Raw genomic sequence first — 18,776 nt, forward strand, 5'->3', positions numbered from 1 at the left:
ATACAACTATTTATACATGCTCTCACGGTAAAACAGACGGGGTTTCTCAGTGGAGTTAGTAGGTGGGATCTGCATTGCACTTCCAACACCACGCCACAAAACTGTCCTCCAGTTCTTTGTCCTCTCTGGTCTCTGGTGCATCACTGATAATTGTTTTAATTGTTTAATTAGGATCCCCATCATGACTGCAGCTATTCTTCCTGGGGTCCGCCAACATTTTAAAATAATACAGTACTAAAAGATAACATAATAAAAGCAAACCAAATAAATTTCCACTAGATAAAGAGAATATCAAATTAAAAATACTCATACGCAAAAAAGCAGACATTCCACAAAATGAAGATAGTGAAATGAGAATATAACACAAAACAAAAACACTGCACAGTTAAAGGTGCTTGAGGCAGGATTGAGGCAGGATTTATGAAAATAATTCGTAAATGTTTTAAGTTTTCTACGAATAAGGTCAGATGAAGCGTTCCAAACCAAAAAGAATGATCCTCTAGCGTATCTCTCCTTTGCCTTGAACAGGCTGTGTGCTGCAAAATGTGCTGCAATTCCGAGCCGGAATTTCCCGGGCTGTCCTGTGGATGTGACGTCACATGACGCTGCATGCACGTTCTCCCCGTTCTCCCGTGCCGGCTTCACTGTTGGCTGCAGTACCCCCAACGGCCGTCGTGGTGAAGGGTGGCGCTAGAGAGTCTCATTTCTTAAAAGGAGCCTCATGCCCCTTTAAGAGTTCATCTGAGGTCATCAAAAAGTCTGAAAAGCAGTCCGCAATTTCATTTCATTTGCAGTCTAGAACTTCACAATTGATCTAATACAGAAAAAAGAAAGAAAAAATACATTCAACAACAATCATAACCAACTATGATTCCATTTCCAGCATGCCAGACAATCAGTCTCAGCAGCTGCTTGTTTAAGTGATCTCTATTTCAATGTTCTATAATTTTACTTATACTGATTCAAAAGATGTTGCTTAACTAATAATTTGAATGTTCTTGTGCTGTTTGTTTGTGTGATGTGTTTGGGAAATGAATTCCACTCATACATGGCCCTGTACACAACAGTCCTTTTACCAGCATTAGAATCACATTTGGCAGCGGAATATCCTCACAATCCTTGCATGTCTGGTGATATATTTATGATAGTCAGAGCTGTAACATCCTGGTATAATACCCGAGGAGTCTTTGTTATGGACATATTTCTAATAAATGATAATGAGTAAAGTAATCTGTCACTAACCATTAACCAACCATGATTCTTATGCATTTTAATAACGCTTGCCGTCCAGTTACAACTAAGAACAATGCTTGCAGCCCTGTTTTGTATTTTTTATAGTTTTGCAATCATATCTGCAGTTGCATTTGACCAAACTGCCGGGAAATAGTCAAGATTTGATATAATTAAGGCCTGAATTACTAGTTTAGTTGCTTTTAGAGTTAAACATTTTTTATGTCTCCTTATGACAGAAATACCATTTCCCATTTTATTAACTATCTTGTTTATATGTTATTTCCATGACAATTTTTCATCAATGACTATTCCCAGCAGCTTGGTCTCCTGCACCTGCTTGATACAGCCCTGTTTTATTTTTACATTAAGTTGTAGCTGAGGGTTATTCCTAATGCCAAAGTATGAACCCAATATAATACAATTGGTCTTTGATACATTCAAAACCAGTTTGTTACAGTTTACCCAGTCTTCCACTGCACTTAACTCCTCCTTTAAACATGATTTAACTCATAACTCACTGCTAGACCCCACAACTGCAGAGTAATCTGAGTACTTCTGCAGGTAACAAGAGTCCCACTTGTACTGGAAGTCTGAGGTGTACAGCGTGAAGAGAAGTGGAGTACAGTGCCCTGTGGTGCTCCTGACCACCTGTTCAGACAACCATTCAGTCAGTAATCCAGGTGATTGTGGAGGCGTCCACCTGTGTTTCTGGAGTTTCCTACATGCAGGCTGGATGGTGCTAAATGCACCGGACCGTCACTGGGCATGTGGGGTTTACACCAAATGCCTAGCGTGGCAACATACTAGTGCGACAACAACAAGTGTGACTCTACAAACAAATAACAATGGAGGTAATCCAGCACGTCGTTTTTGTTCTGCTTGGGTATCGGTTCTTTGTATGTACGATACTGTCAGGACTGGTGTGGTGAGGACCCAGATGCAGGAGAGCGAGGCAGGAGTTCGCAACAAAAAAGGGTTTATTCCAAAGAAAAGGCAAGGACCAAAAACCAAAGCGCTGCTTGGCAGGATCAAAACACAAAAACAGGGATCAGAAAACTGGAGCAAAAACAGGCATGGAAAACACAGTACGGAACCACAAGGAGCAAGGGTATGACATGACCAGATATACACAGGTGCAGACAATCAGGGCAGATGGGACACAGGCTGGGCAAAACACAAACACAAACTGGGGGGAAATGTCAACCACTGACAGATACATGTCACATCGTATTAGAGAAGGTTGCAGGGGGGGGGAAGAGAAACAACACTGAAAAGAGAAGAAAGCTTTTTGTTGTGGGAAGTGTATCGTGTGACGCCAGTAGCTCTGCCTTAGCTGTATCATTACCATTTTCTTATGGACCTACAACTGAAGGGGGCCCCGAAATGGTGCAGTTTGGTTCTGTTGCTTGGGACCCTTTTATAAGGGCATTTTTCAGGGAATATTCAGGATCTTGTGGTTGACACTATCTGGACATTTGTTGAGGGTGGGAGGTCTGTTTCGGTGGGCAGGAGAGGAAGATGCTGAGCTTGTTTCAGAAGAACACAGACTTCCAACCAACTGATCCTCCCTCGGTTTGAAGTCTGTCTTCTTTTTCATCCTTGGCCACACATTTCTCACATTGTTCTGTTAGAGCTTGCTCTTCAGTGTTTTCTTATACACTTCCTTGAAGTCTCTAATCTTAACTTCAAAGTCTCCCTTCCTGAAGTTTATCTTTTTCCTCATTCACTGGCTCACAGGGTTCATAAATAGAAGCCCCTGTGGTGTGAATGGTGTTCCCCACATATAGGTTGATATAGCCAGTAACACACTCAGTCATGGCATCAATGTCATCCCCACGTGGCGTCCCAGTTCGTAGCCTTCCTGAGACCTCCTTAGTTCCTTTGATCACAAGCTGCCTCTGAACAATGGATTTATAGGTAGAGGAAAGACCAGATTGGGATCTACCTTTAATCCCTAAATTCCCCCACCCTTACTTTTTACGCTCCTCTTCAGATCTCCGTCAGCTGGTAGCAACTGAAAGTTGGGCAGAGAGATGTTGGAACCAGGAATATCCTCCTGCAGCCACATCTTGGTGAAACACGAAATACTATATTCCAAGAGTGGTGACGAACTTCCAAGTACTGACGGTTAACCAACTGGACGTTGTGGTGGTCGACTAAGTCTAGAAGAGAGTAGTGATAGATATTTTAAAGTGGCAGTACAGGCACAATCTCAGCCTTCCTGCCACAAGCATGAACATGTGAAACTGCCCATATCCACCGTTCCGCCATACTTAATGTCTCCGTGCATCATACACACTTAAATGTAGTATTACTAATTACAGAATATTCTCTATATTTGTGCCGCCATGTCACACATAATCCACTTCCATATCCTCATGTGTAGTATCGCATGTAGTTCCTGATGACGACTCATGGATTACTGTGACTGTATTCATATCAATTTTTCACCAAGCCAGGCCTGGCGAAAAATGTGATATTTCATGGTTTGCATTAATGGGCGTGGCCTAACGGCTCAACAGCGCCCCCTAGAAAACTTTGTGCCTCAAGCCCCATAATACGGTTTGACGTACATGCACGAAAATCGGTACACACCTGTATCATGTCACAACTTAAAGAAAAGTCTCTTGGCGCCATGGCCGAAACCCAACAGGAAGTCGGCCATTTTGAAAATGTTGAATGAATCGCGTAATTTTGGCGCAATTTATGCCATTCCTTCGGCAGTTAATACGGCCCGAACCGTAACGTGCACCCAGATGTGTTATACATCAAAATGTGAGTCTCCATCCTGCGACGACGTGCATTACTTTTCTCTTTCAAAAGCGTTACCGTGGCGACGCTAGACGCCAAAAAGTGCGCCCCCCCTTCACCTGATTGGTCCATATTTGATAGTTCCCCAAAAGTCACCAAATTTTGCACGCAAGCCAGGCCTGGTGATAAATTTGATATTTAATGATTTGCATTAATGGGCGTGGCAAGATGGCTCAACAGCGCCCCCTAGAAAACTTTTCTCTGCCATAATTTTTGAATGGTTTGACATAGAAAGTTGTGGGTGGTGTCATTTCTGATATGCTTATGGGGGGCGGTGGCCGTGAGTGCGAGGGCCCGTTCATCGCTGCTTGCAGCTTTAATTCATTATAGGAACGGATATGTCTTGGCCGTTTAGCCCTAGCCCGGTTCTGGTTCTTGAGCGTCCAAATCTTGGCCCTGACTCCCCTCATCCTGGATGAGTCCCTCGGCCTGAGGTTCTACTCTGGATTGGGTCTCAGCACTATACTTGAAGACTGGGGCATGTGGATTAAGGCGAGGGTTCTGCTGCAAGCATTGATAGCGGTGGTGAAACGAAGGCCCATGAATCACCGAAGCTTTCCAGCCCATTGCGTCGCCAAATGGTTCACCACTCAATGCCTCATTAAAACAGTGAATTCTGCCATCTGTTGTGCAAATTAGCATATGACAAGCAATGCCACATTCCCTTAATCTGTGCTGAAACTCATGAATAACAGTTTGCAGTGACTATAACAAAACCCACAGAAACATATGACTGTTTTTAATTAAACTTGCAGGAAAAAACAGTAAGCGTTTGTATCTGTATATAACTACCCGCAGGCAAGTGCAGTATATACACCAGTCTATTCTCTCAGGCTATTCTTTTACATTTTTTCTCTTCAGCTAACTGATACCTACAAACGCCACGTGCACTGGAGCCTCGGTGTTTTTGTCCCATCACCACCCATAGAACATACACCTCATCACTTGAACATTCACATTCTTCAGGGTTAACTTGAACCTTGATTCCCTGTCTTTGTGTTTCTCTCTCTAACGACCTTTATTCATTTTTTCTTGGATGTTTGAGGTTCTGTTCAACCCGGTGTGGGCGCGTTCCTCTCGACTTTCTCCATCCGGAGGCTTTAGGATGTACGCCAGGCCATTTGTTCCCCTTCTTTCCCTGACTACATGCACTCTCTTTCCCCGGTGAGAGTGTATCTTTCCTGGTCCCTTTAGTTCAGGTTTCAAGAACAGAACTCTTTTCGACTGCAATGCTTTTTACCTCTTTCTCACGCTTTTCTTGTGTTCTCCAGTGCAATAATATGCTTTCAGCATCAAATCTCTCCATTTCTCAGAATGTCCTGCACAAGACTGTGGACTTCCTGGCTCTCTTGGAAACATGAGCTCAGTGAGCAAAGTCAGTCCTCTATGGGGCTAGAACAGTCTCATAATTCACAAATGCACATGACAAAATTCACAAATGCACAGAACAATTCACACGTGCGTAGGCCAGATATACAAATGTATTTTTGATGCACACACAAATATAACCTGATTTTTTTTGTCTGTGAGCTGCGCTGGATTTGTGTTTGACTTTTGAGACTCCCCTGACGTGACTCAATCCACAAATGCGTTTTTTTTAACATGGAAAGATCTGCAACCAATCAGATATCTTCCTTTGTTCCAGCCAATCATATGAGCGCACCTCACGTGGGGGACGATTTACTCGTAAACCAATCAGATTAAAGAAGCAGATACACCTGCTGGTTGAGCTGTGTTAGCGCCGTTCGCTTAGAAAAGTGATTCAATATTTTGAGTTGGTGGAGTAAAGATAGATAAACAAGACAGCAACACGGGATAGAGAGGATATAACTGCTCTGCTTTTCTTGTGATCTCTGTAAAGAAAACAGCGCGATCGGAGATGGTTTGTCGGGCTGTTCAACCAGAGCCGTCAACCAGGAAGATATCTGATACACAAATCCAGCGCAGCTCACAGACAAAACACCGTTTGTAAAGGTTATATTTGTTTGTGCATCAAAAATAAATTTGTGTATCTTGTCCTACGCACGTGTTCTGTGCCTTTGTGGATCGGTCTGTGCATTTGTGAATTATGAGACTGTTCTAGCCCAGGGGTCGGCAACCCAACATGTGGAAAGAGCCATATTGGACCAAAAACACAAAAAACAAATATGTCTGGAGCCGCAAAAAAGGAAAAGTCTTGTATGTATAAGCCTTAGAATGAAGGCAACACATGCTGCATGTATCTATATTAGCTACTGGGGGAAGATTCTTTTTATGAGAAAAAAATCGAAATGTCGAGGAAAAAAGTCAAAATTTTGAGAAAAAAGTCAAAATTTTGAGAAAAAAGTCGAAATGTTGAGAAAGAAGTCGAAATGTCGAGGAAATAGTCAAAATTTCGTGAAAAAAGTCGAAATGTCGAGAAAAAGTCGACATTTCGTGAAAAAAGTCGAAATGTTGAGAAAAAAGTCAAAATTTCGAGAAAAAGGTTGAAATGTCGAGATTAAAAAGGAAAGGAAAAAGGAAGAAAAAAAGAAGGAAAAAAGAAAGAAAAGGAAAAAAAGAAGAAAAAAAGAAAAAAAAAAAAGGTCAAGCATTTTTGAAAAGGCTCCAGGGAGCCACTAGGGCGGCGCTAAAGAGCTGCATGCGGCTCCAGAGCCGCGGGTTGCCGACCCCTGTTCTAGCAGGAAAAAAAGGAGAAAATCCTGTCGACTCCTGAACAGTGGAAGTATATACATGAACCACTTCGTTCAAATAGTCTTTCCAATCAGATTTTAGCATACAGTACTTAGTGTCCTGATATACCTTTCAGCTGGTTTGACTGTCGATGATACGGTATTGTTCTGAAATTCTGTATCCCACGGTAATGTTGTCGTTTCTTGAACAACTTATTTTTAAATTTCCTTCCTTGGTCATAGTGGATTTTTGCCAGGAATCTCAGAATAAAGTCATCCATAATCTTGCGTGCAGCTGTCTTGTCTGACATGTTGGATGTTGTGAAGCCTCTGCAGATTTTGAAAAGTGATCGATTATCACTTGAATGTATTTAACCCCCACCCCGCCCCCGAGGGCCCGAGCACTGACAGTGCAAATTCCCTATTGTATCTGTAGGAATTGTTCTCGTTTTTCATCGACGAAAGGAGGGCCTTTTTTCCCCCTAAACGTTCCCCAAAAGTCACCAAATTTTGCACCAAGCCAGGCCTGGCGAAAAATTTGATATTTAATGGTTTGCATTAATGGGCGTGGCCTAATGGCTCAACAGCGCCCCCTAGAAAACTTTGTGCCTCAAGCGCCACAATACAGTTCTGATGTACATGCACAAAAATCGGTACACACCTGCATCATGTCGCAAAATAAAGAAAAGTCTCTTGGCGCCATGGCCGAAACCCAACAGGAAGTCGGCCATTTTGAATTAATCGTGTAATTTTGGCGCAATTTATGCCATTTCTTCGGCCGCTTCTTCGCCCGAACCGTAACGTGCACCCAGGTGTGTTATACATCAAAATGTGCGTCTCCATCCTGCAATGACGAGCATTACTTTTCTCAGTCAAAAGCGTTACCATGGCGACGATAGACACCAAAAAGCACACCCACCCTTCATCTGATTGGTCGATTTTTACTTTCTGCCATAACTTTTGAATGGTTTGACATAAAGACTCATGGGTGGTGTCATCGGACTCAATATTAATTACTTGACCTTCATTGGCCTGAATTAGCTGCGCCCCTTCTTCTGATTGGTCGATATTTGATAATCCCTATTTTCTGCTATAACTTTTGAATGGTTTGATATAGAGAGTTGTGGCTGGTGCCATTTCTTCGGCCGTTAATGCGGCTCGAACCGTAACGTTTACCCAGGTGTGTTATACATCAAAATGTGCGTCTCCATCCTGCGACGATGCGCATTACTTTTCTCAGTCAAAAGCGTTACCGTGGCGACGATAGACTCCAAATAGCACGCCCCGCCTTGATCTGGTTGGTCCATATTTGATAGTTCCTACTTTCTGCCATAACTTTTGAATGGTTTGATATAGAGAGTCGTGGCTGGTTTCATCCGCTAAATGTCCAGGCCTGAAGAATCTGCTGAAGGAGCTGAAAGAAAATTAACTGTAAAAGGTGCATATTTTCAGGCATCCTCAAACGTATGTTCCTCACTAAATCTTTTGGTTTCATTACAGGTCGTATCAAATCCAAGTCCTCTCGTCACAACCACAACCAACTCCGACGTTCCCAAGATGCCTATTTCCTCCAGGTGGTCCAAGATAAAGATTGTGACGAAGCAAGCTGGAGATGAGTGTATAACAGCTATAGAGATCGTCCCACCTGTGGAAGGAGCTCAGACACATTCAATCCCCATCAGCCGTCCCAGGACCGTGGCAAGAAAGTTTGCAAGCATTGCAAGAAGCCAAGTAAAGAGGAAAAGACAGATGGCTGCCAGAGAAAAGAAAGTACGTCAATCCACTGAAACATCATTTGGTGGAAATGGATACATATATATATGTATATATATATATATATATATGTATGTATATATATATATATATATATATATATATATATATATGGGTCAATGACGTGACGCCTATATTTTCTGAAAAACAGATTTATTTTCAATTAAAAAAAGGTTTAAATGGATAAAGAAATACCATATATGACCTACCTGTCCCACATATGGACTCACTTGAATTTTAAAAAAAAATACTAGTTATTTGGGATTTTGTTGTTGTTTTAAGCGTCAAAATGTCATGTGGTGCGACCGTCCGACCATGACTCTTGTTTTGAAATGTTTTTGAAATCACTAATTGTATTTAAATCAATCTTCTGCCTTATCTGGCATGATTTCTGAAGTGTCTTGTAGTCTATAAGATTGCAACACATTTGTATTTATATTTCCATCATAATATACACTGACTGATGACGTCCATTTTATGAAATATCATGTGGCGCGAACATTATAAAAACAACCATTTCTGTATAATACTGAAAACTTGTAAAAAAAAGATGTCAAGATTTTAAGGAAATTAATTTATTTTAATATGAATCATGGTTGCACCACATTTTTTTAAGGCTATTAATATATCTTTATTTAAACTCGAAAAATCATTGAGGGCGAGCCCTCATTTACAATGACGTCGAGCAATACAAAAGTAAAAAAACAAAAGACAGGGACAAAAATAGAACAACAAAAGAGCAGTCAATTAAACAAATATGAAGTTACAATTAATAAAATAATGTAACAATAAAATCAATTAAAACAGATACAAGCAGTGCTTAAAAGATTTAAGATCAGGGATTTAAAATGACCAAAAGACACTAGTGAAGTGTTTTGTAATGAGTTCCCATTACAAAACTATTGCCACTATTGGTATTGCCAATTCATCTTGACAAAAAATTCTGAAATCACTTAATTTAAAATGTTTATATGAATTTATGTGTACACAACATTCTTAAAGAGCATATTGCAGGTTGGAGACCCCTGTGAATCAATGTGTAGGAAAATAATGTAGGAACTGAATTTTCATTGAAATACGCGTAAATATATACTACAATGACCTCCAGAGTTGTTTTTGTGAGAGTATTTTACTTCCGCATCTGAAAAAGCTGAACCGGGAGTGACGTCACACTGGGGAGCGCGGTGAATTCAACAATAGGAAAAATAGTGGATCTTAATGTTAGTTGTGACACTGAAGAGGTTGTGAATGTGTATTCACACCAATATGACTAAGAACCCGTTAGTCCCCCCACGTTCTTTTGATTGACAGCTGAAACTCGCTTTTTAAAAGGCTGATTTATGGGTCCGCGTTACACCAACGCAGACCCTACGGCGTAGGTTACGCGGCGACGCACCGAACGCTGCGTGCGCCGCGTACCCTACACCGTAGGCTACGCCGTCGATTTTACGCGGAACCATAAATCAGCCTTTATTCACTGCAGCACCGCCCGTGCTCCTGAAAGAAACTCCGAAAATAACTCCTTAAAAACGGGTGAGTACTTGTAATCTGTCTACGTTTGTACTTTATAAACAGAAAACAGGCTTATTATCTTCTCTTTTTTTTTAAAAGCATCCGAAATAGCCGGGTATTTTTTAAAACCGAATACTTCCCCACCTTCGTTTATAAAATAATTTGTATCCACATTACATCGTTGTTAAAAAAAAATAAAACCTTCCACACAGAACCGAAGATCTGCGTTTTCGACCACATTCATAAGCATTCCAAACCTGTAGATCATCTGGTCTTCCGGACTCCGGGCCACCTCCGCGGCGCAGTTACCCCGGGATCTGCGCCTCCTCCTCGGGCAACGAGCTCGAGTTCCCCCCGGTGTCCACCGCGGAGCTGCCGCGTTAATCGACGCAGTCCTGCTGCGCAGCTTTCCCGGGTCCGGGAGCCGTGTCTCATTCTCGGGAAACGAGCTCGACTCCCCCCGTGTCAGATCCATGGTCCCACCGCGGAGCTGCTGCGTTAAACCGACGCAGCCGGGCTGCAGCTGCTGCGCGTCGCCGCATACCCTACGGCGTAGGCTCCGCGTCGGTGTAACGGTGTCAAGAGCAGAGACCATTTATTTAATAAATAGCTTGGAGGACAGATGGTGGATCATCTGTAGAACTCTAGTAAACAAAGGTTGCACGTTAGACGTCAGAATCAGAGCAGATTTGTTGTCGTTTTGGAGCATAATGTGACGTTCGAAAACGCAAAACTCCGGTTGTCTCTGTTTACACCAGGTCTACACGCATCTACATAAACGGAGTTTTCAAAAATCTTCCCTTTGCCCGGAGTTTTTTTAAACATTCGTTTATTTGTGTTTTCATGTGGATGACAGGTCCAAACGTAGGAAAATATCTTGGGTTTAGCAGATACCCGGCTACGTGTGTACGGGGTCTGGGCATACAGATGGGGCAGAGCTGTGGAGATGCTCCCTGGCGTGACGTCATATGACGCGGTGGTCGAAAAAAAGAGCGTTTGTACGAGCTTGGCTAAAATCAGCCACTTTTTCCTCTGAATAAGTGCCCTTATGTCTTGTAAAACATATTAAATCCTACATTAACTTCTCACATAGTCATTTTCACATAAGGTCAGGTATCATTTTTGAAAAAATTCTAACCTGCAATATGCTCTTTAATGTTTGAACTACTGCAATAGATATTCTTTTTTTATTATTTTAAAATTGACCTGTTGAAAATCCTTATTCGTCATTGACCCATATATATATTTAATGACAAGATTATATGCTTTTATGGTTTGGCTCAATTGAAGGGATAAATCCTTCTATATTGAGATTTTAATTAATTGGCCTGTTTAAATGACAGTTTATAAAAGCACGGCAGATTGAGCACAGATGCTCAATGAGCACGGATGCCACAAATATTATTCAAGCCATTTTTAAACGTGCAAAGCATGGCACAATAAACATACAGTGCAGTGAAGGGGTACATAGATGTAAACAAACCCAAAGCAATGAATATTCCTCTTAAGAAACCTTTCCATGAACTCTCTGTTTCGCTACAGGAAAATCAGTTTTAGCACAAGAAAAGGTGAAAAGCCACAGACTGGCATTTTAAAGTTGTCCCCACATGAAGGAGATATGCACTCTAAAAGGTACTATTTTGTCAGAGGAACTATAAACTTATTTATTTATGATGTTTTCCATTTTTCATTCATTTTGGTCTGGTTTGGCCACCAATTATGACCGAATACACACAAGCAGCACACCGAACGTGTAGGAAGAACCTTAAGCTTCGTGCCCATAAAGACCATTTTCCTCCTGAATGAATCAGCATTCCAACTAAAGTTGCTTTCGTCAACGAAAATGATAAAAACTAAAATGTAGATTACAAAATAAAAACTCTTGCTAAAATGTGTCTTTATTTTCGTTGACCAAAACCAGACGAAATGTTTTACCAAAGATCCTTAATGTCCATGTTTTCAGTAGTTTCTCTGGTTTAATGTCCATGTTTTCAGTAGTTTCTCTGGCTTAAAGTCCATGTTTTCAGTAGTTTCTCTGGTTTAATGTCCATGTTTTCAGTAGTTTCTCTGGTTTAATGTCCATGTTTTCAGTAGTTTCTCTGGTTTAATGTCCATGTTTTCAGTAGTTTCTCTGGTTTAATGTCCATGTTTTCAGTAGTTTCTCTGGTTTAATGTCCATGTTTCCAGTAGTTTCTCTGGTTTAGTTCTGCTGGGTGACGTTAGTCCTCAATCCCAGTCGCTGCAGCGGGGAATCAGATCCAGAAGATGCAGCTGCAGAGTTAGAGGCTGATGCCGTTAACGCAGAGCTCTAGGTTCACCTCAATTAAAAACAAAGTTACATAGAGAAACGCAGGGATCTGCTCTGGGACTGGCGAAGAAGAAGATCCATCTTTGGAAAGACTTTCCTACATAGACGTGGAAAAGAAAACCCAATGTGTCGTGAAAAAGAAAAAGATGGGGAGAAATGCAGAAAAATAAATATGTTGTAAACTCAAATTAGAGTCTTCTGTATCTAGAATGAATGTATTTGTCAGAAAGGTTTTAGTGAGGACCCAGATGCAGGAGAGCAGGAGGCAGGAGTCCAAACTGAGATTTATTGCTCAAAAACAAAACAAAAACGCTGCTGAGCAGGATCAGAAAACAGAACATGAACATGAAACAGAAAACTTGGAAAACCGGATGAGGAGAACATGGAGGGAGCAAACAGTACAGACCAGCGAGGAGCAGGGGAAAGACAAGACTAGATATACACAAAGGTTAATGAGACACAGGTGCAGACGATCAGGGCAGATGGAAACAGGAAGGCCAAGACAGAACTCCAACGCCAAAACATGGGCTTTCAAAATAAACAGGAAAATGTCAAATCCTGACAGTATTCTTGAGTCTAAGGTAACATAACATAACATAATATAATAATAAGATAACCTTGTTTATGAAGCCAACTGGCTTCTCGGAAATCAGAGAAGCCAGTTGTGTTAGTGGTAGTGTACCGGCCCCCTGCTGGTGCGTATCTGGAGTTTTTGTCTGAATTTTCAGATTTCCTTTCTGGATTATTGATCAGCACAGATAAATTCATCATAGTGGGTGATTTTAACATTCATATGGATGTTGAAAGCGATAATCTTAAATTAGCCTTCGATTCTCTTCTAGAATCAATGGGTATCTCACAAAAAGTGGATAAACCGACGCACTGTTTTAATCATACTCTCGATCTCGTTCTCACCTACGGTGTTGAAACTGATGGTCTGTTGGTGTCACCTGTAAACTCCCTTTTATCCGACCATTACTTAATAACGTTTGAATTTAATTTTGTTGATGTTAAAGTGCAAAATAGGAGGTATTATTTTAGCAGATGTTTGTCTGATGAAGTTATTGTTAAATTTAGGGAGGCCATTGCTTATCTTACGACAGTGCGAAATAGTGATGTAGTCGAGGCCAGTGACCTGGGTTCTACCTCTGCAGATGTTGATTTCCTTGCTAGTAACACTGCTGATTTGTTGCATTCAGCTTTAGATGAAGTTGCTCCTTTGAAAAGGAGGGTTTCTAGCCACAGGAGCTTAACTCCCTGGTATAATTCAGATATCCGCATGTTGAAACAAAACGTGCGTAAAATGGAAAGGAAGTGGTACTCTTGTAGGTCTGTAGACTCTCATCGTGAATGGAAAGATATTCTAATAGTATATAAAAAAGCCATTCGCAAAGCCAGAACAGCTTATTATTCAACGTTGATAGAGGATAACAAAAGTAACCCACGTTTTCTGTTCAGCACTGTAGCCAGGCTGACAAAGAGTCACAACTCTGTTGAGCCGTGCATTCCTGCAGCTCTCAGTAGTGAGGACTTTATGGGCTTCTTCAACAGTAAAATCGCGAGAATTAGAGAAGAAATCAACCAGCCGGTTGTAGGTGTTTCTTCAGCTTTAGCGACTTCCCTAGGCTCTGACTTGTCTCTAGACTGTTTTGATCCTATAGACCTCCCTGAGCTGACTTCACTCGTTAATAGAGCTAAGTCAACCACATGTATGTCAGACCCCATCCCGACTCGTCTATTCAAACACATTTTTTCTCTTATTGGTACGACAATACTGGACCAAATTAACCTATCCCTAAGTTTAGGATATGTACCACAGGTTTTCAAAGTCGCAGTAATTAAACCTTTACTTAAAAAACCTTCTCTTGACCCAGACACCTTAGCTAATTATAGACCAATTTCCAACCTTCCATTTGTGTCTAAAATTCTGGAAAAGGCAGTTTCAAGCCAGTTATGTGACTATTTGTATAGAAATGATCTGTTTGAAGTCTTTCAGTCAGGGTTCAGAATGCATCATAGCACAGAGACAGCACTTGTTCGAGTCACGAATGACCTCCTTATGGCCTCAGATAAGGGATTAGTGTCCATACTGGTTCTACTGGACCTCAGTGCTGCTTTTGACACTATAGATCATGGCATTTTACTGCACAGGTTAGAGCATGTTGTTGGGATTAAAGGGACAGCTCTATGTTGGTTTAAATCATACCTATCTGACAGGTTCCAGTTTGTTCATGTACATGAGGTTTCTTCAGAACAGTCAAGGGTCTGTTATGGTGTTCCGCAGGGTTCAGTGCTAGGGCCAATCTTGTTCAGTTTATACATGCAGCCGTTGGGAAGTATAATCCAGAATCACGGCATACACTTTCATTGTTATGCTGATGATACGCAGCTCTATTTGTCTATGAAGCCGGATGAAACAGAACCGTTAGTTAAACTTCAGGCATGTCTTAGGGACATCAAGGACTGGATGTCCAGAAATTTCCTGCTTCTAAATTCAGATAAAACAGAGGTTATCATTCTTGGTCCAGAGCATCTTAGGAAGGGATTAGATGGTGTTGCGATGGCTTCCAGTGCAACTGTGAGAAATCTTGGTGTTATTTTCGATCAGGATTTGTCGTTTAAACCATATGTCAATCAGGTTTGTAAAATAGCCTTTTTCCATCTCCGTAATATTGCAAAGATTAGGAAAATCCTCTCACAGAGTGATGCAGAAAAACTAGTTCATGCGTTTGTATCTTCTAGACTAGATTACTGTAATGTGTTGTTAGCAGGATGTCCAAGTAATTTGCTGAATAGGCTCCAGCTGATCCAAAATGCAGCAGCACGAGTACTGACAGGAATTAGCAGGAGAGACCACGTCTCTCCAGTGTTAGCGTCGCTCCATTGGTTACCCGTAAAATTCAGAATCCAATTTAAAATTGTATTACTTGCGTATAAAGCCCAAAACGGCTTAGCTCCGCATTATTTGCAAGACCTGATAGTGCCTTATGTTCCTGTCAGAGCTCTCCGTTCTCAGAGTGCAGGTTTACTTGTAGTTCCTAGAGTATCTAAATGTAGATTTGGAGGGCGGGCGTTCTGCTATCAGGCGCCATTACTATGGAACCAACTTCCAATCTGGGTTAAGGGGGCTGACACCACCTCCACATTTAAAACTAAACTTAAAACATTTCTGTTTAGTAAAGCCTATAGTTAGTGTTTAGTAAACCTCTAGCTGGTGTTGGTAAATCTCTAGGTAGTGTAAACTTTAGTGTGTCAGAGTCGCTCCTGTGGTTTCTTGTGCTGGCCCCCCCCTTCTCCTCCCTTTTCTCTCTTTTGTCCATGTTGCAGCATCCTTTGCCGGACACCGGAACCTGCAGGTGGTCGTGGGTGGCTTGTAGCTTGCATTACGGAGCACAAGTCTTTCCCCGACCCTGCACCCCAACCTGGGACTTGCTGATTGGGCCGGAGCTTCGGGAGCTGCGTGCTGGCCTGCGGTCCCCACCCCTGGTCATCCCGTTGCTGCCCCCCCCTTCTCCTCCCTTTTCTCTCTTTTGTCCTGCAGGTGGCCATGGGTGGCTTGTAGCTTGCATTACGGAGCACAAGTCTTTTCCTGACCCTGCACCCCAACCTGGGACTTGCTGATTGGGCCGGAGCTTCGGGAGCTGCGTGCTGGCCTGCGGTCCCCACCCCCGGTCATCCCGTTGCTGCTTCCACCTGCCTGCTGTGCTGTTGCCGTCCCTGACCCACCAGTCTGGCCCTCGGCAGGAGGGTCCCCCCTGATGAGCCTGGTCCTGCTCAAGGTTTCTTCCCTCCTAAAGGGGAGTTTTTCCTTGCCACTGTTTGGCTTAAGGTTTTTCTCCCACTAGGGGAGTTTTTACCTGCCATTGTTTATGTAATAACTGCTCGGGGGTCATGTTCTGGGTATGGGTCTCTGTAAAGCGTCTAGAGACAACTCTGTTGTATTAGACGCTATATAAATAAAATTGAATTGAATTGAATTGAATTGTTTGAATTGTAAAATGGGTTTGGCTAAATACAATATTTGACTAAAACAAGACTAAAATGTTTCTGGATAATTCTGACTAAAATAAGACTAAAATGCTCAGACTTTTAGTCGACTGAAACTTGACACGACTAAAAGGAGAATGAACGTGACTAAAACTAATAAAAACTAAAGCTTGATCCAAAGACTAGACTAAAACTAACATTGAAACAGGCTGACAAAAACAACACTTATTCCAACAACAAGCAGCTACAGCAAGTAAACTCATAATTGAAAAGCATAAATATAACAAAAAAGAAAAAGACCGGGTGCTGCAAGTGCTGCAGATCCTGCAGGTGCTGCAATTGCTGCAGGTGTTGCAGGTGTTGCAGGTGCAGCAGGTGCAGCAGGTGCTGCAGGTGCTGCAGGTGTTGCAGGTGTTGCAGGTGCTGCAGGTGCTGCAAACTCAAAAGCAAAGACTCCACAGATTGCAACAATTTAATCCTTGTTAAGACCCCTCTTTTGTTTTGTTTTGATTATTTTTTATAGGTAACCAAGACGATATTTGCAATCCTCCTGACTTTCATCATCACATGGACGCCGTACAACGTCATGGTGCTGATATCGACCTTCTGCCAGTCCTGCGTGCCGGACACGGTGTGGGCCATCGGCTACTGGCTGTGTTACGTCAACTCCACCATCAACCCGGCCTGTTACGCACTGTGCAACGCCACGTTCAAAAAGACCTTCAGAAATCTCCTGCTGTGCCAGTATAAAAACATAGGTACAAGATGAGATGACGGTTTAAACCACGTGGAGAGCGGAGAACAACGCAGGGTGAAAGGAAATATTGGTCAAAAGGTGAGTTTAAAAAAGCAAACGAAAAGAAAGTGAGGGATTAATTAACGGTTTTCCTTCTGACGAGACCAGACGCTTGAAGTAGATGATTGAATGATTGTCCTGTAATTGAATATAAATCGTCCCTTACTCTGAATGTAAGCCATAGATGTTTTAAACACCCAACTTCCACTAAAATGAAACCAATTAAAATGTGCAACCACCAGAACATTTGCTGTACTGTTTAAATTTGGATTAATTCTAGCTGAAATGTTATGAGTAATTATAAACGGTGGAGACGGCAGGCTGAGGCTGAGCCTTGGACTAAAGCTAATATAAACCTGCACTAGAACAGCAACGCTGCAACTGCAAAGCTGAGTTGGATGGATGGTAAAACCTACGAATGCATTTTCTTGCTTCCCTTAATCGAATAATCCTCATCAGGCCAAATATGTGAGTTCCAATTTAACGAGGGATCTAGTATCAACATTTTGACTGCTCCATTAAGCCAAACGTGTTACAAAATATGCATCTTCATTCAAAAGATCTTTGAATGTCCTGCTCTGGATCCAAAATAATAACGGTTAGTGAAGAGTTCATGTGAGAAAATACAGGATTTCAGTATCAGGAAGCCTTTTTTTAAAAAAAGGGGGGGACACATCAACATCAACCCGAGGAACAACAGTTTATTAAACGTGTTAAAATAATGAGAATAGTATTTAGACTGTTAAACAGCTGCTCATTGATTTTTCTATTCAGGATTGTTAGAGCAGGTCTGGCTCCGTGATGTGAAGCGAGCTAAAGCCGGCCCTGCATTTGCATCACAATGATCCATGTAGCTGTCAGGGATGCAGTGGATAGGACCCAAATGCAGGAGAGTGGGGAAAAAAGCTGATTTATTAAGTAAAAACAAACCAAAAGCGCTGCAGAGCAGGTTGACAAAAAAAACCAACACACAAGCCAAAATCCAAAAACTTGACAGGACACACGGAGGGAGGAAACAGTACGGACCAGCAGGGAGGGAAAGACAAGACCAGATATACAGAAGGGTTGATGAGACACAGGTGCAGATGGGAGAGAGGGAAGTCAAGACAAAACTGAACCACTAAAGTCACGTTTCCACATAGCCGGGTATTTACAAAAATGGATATTTCCTCCTCTACGTTTTGAAAAAAACCATCATTTACACAAACCTGCATAAATATCTGTTAAGGTGCTATGAGCAGCCAAACCTGTAGGGGGCAGTGTAACGAGAAGATAAAGTCATGCTAGCCAATCAGAATCCGGGAAAAAAACATCAACAAATGACACGAGTCTTCCAAGATGAACGAGAGTATTTCGTTTGGAGTGACAGAGAAGTGGAGTTACTTTTCAACATTTCGACTTTTCTCATCATTTTTTCCTGACTTTTTTCTCAAAATTTGACTTTTTTCCTCAAAATTTCGACTTTCTTCTCAAAATTTCGACTCTTTTCTCAAAATTTCAACTCTTTTCTCAAAATTTCAACTCTTTTCTCAACTTCTCGAAATTTAGACTTTTTTCCAAAATTTCGTCCTTTTTCTCAAAATTTCGTCTTTTTTCTCAAAATTTCTGAAAATTTCTCAAACAACGGATAATTCGATAATAACGAGAAGATAAAGTCATGCTAGCCAATCAGAATCCTGGAAAAAAACATCAACAAATGACACGA

The 18,776-nt window shown here is 41.7% G+C and overlaps 1 protein-coding gene across 1 annotated transcript in view; it reads left to right on the forward strand.

The window, feature by feature from the left end:
* Positions 1-17,108, forward strand: part of chrm4a (cholinergic receptor, muscarinic 4a) — a 65,055-nt gene extending 47,947 nt beyond the window's left edge. The window contains exons 6-7 of the mRNA XM_061715992.1: positions 8,196-8,465; positions 16,799-17,108. Of these exons, the coding sequence (XP_061571976.1) occupies positions 8,196-8,465; positions 16,799-17,044 (516 nt within the window). The 3' untranslated portion in view covers positions 17,045-17,108. The remainder of the gene's footprint in view (positions 1-8,195; positions 8,466-16,798) is intronic.
* Positions 17,109-18,776: the final 1,668 nt, after the last annotated feature.

Source organism: Cololabis saira, chromosome 24, assembly GCF_033807715.1.
Source record: "Cololabis saira isolate AMF1-May2022 chromosome 24, fColSai1.1, whole genome shotgun sequence".
NCBI classification, from domain to species: Eukaryota; Metazoa; Chordata; class Actinopteri; order Beloniformes; family Belonidae; genus Cololabis; species Cololabis saira.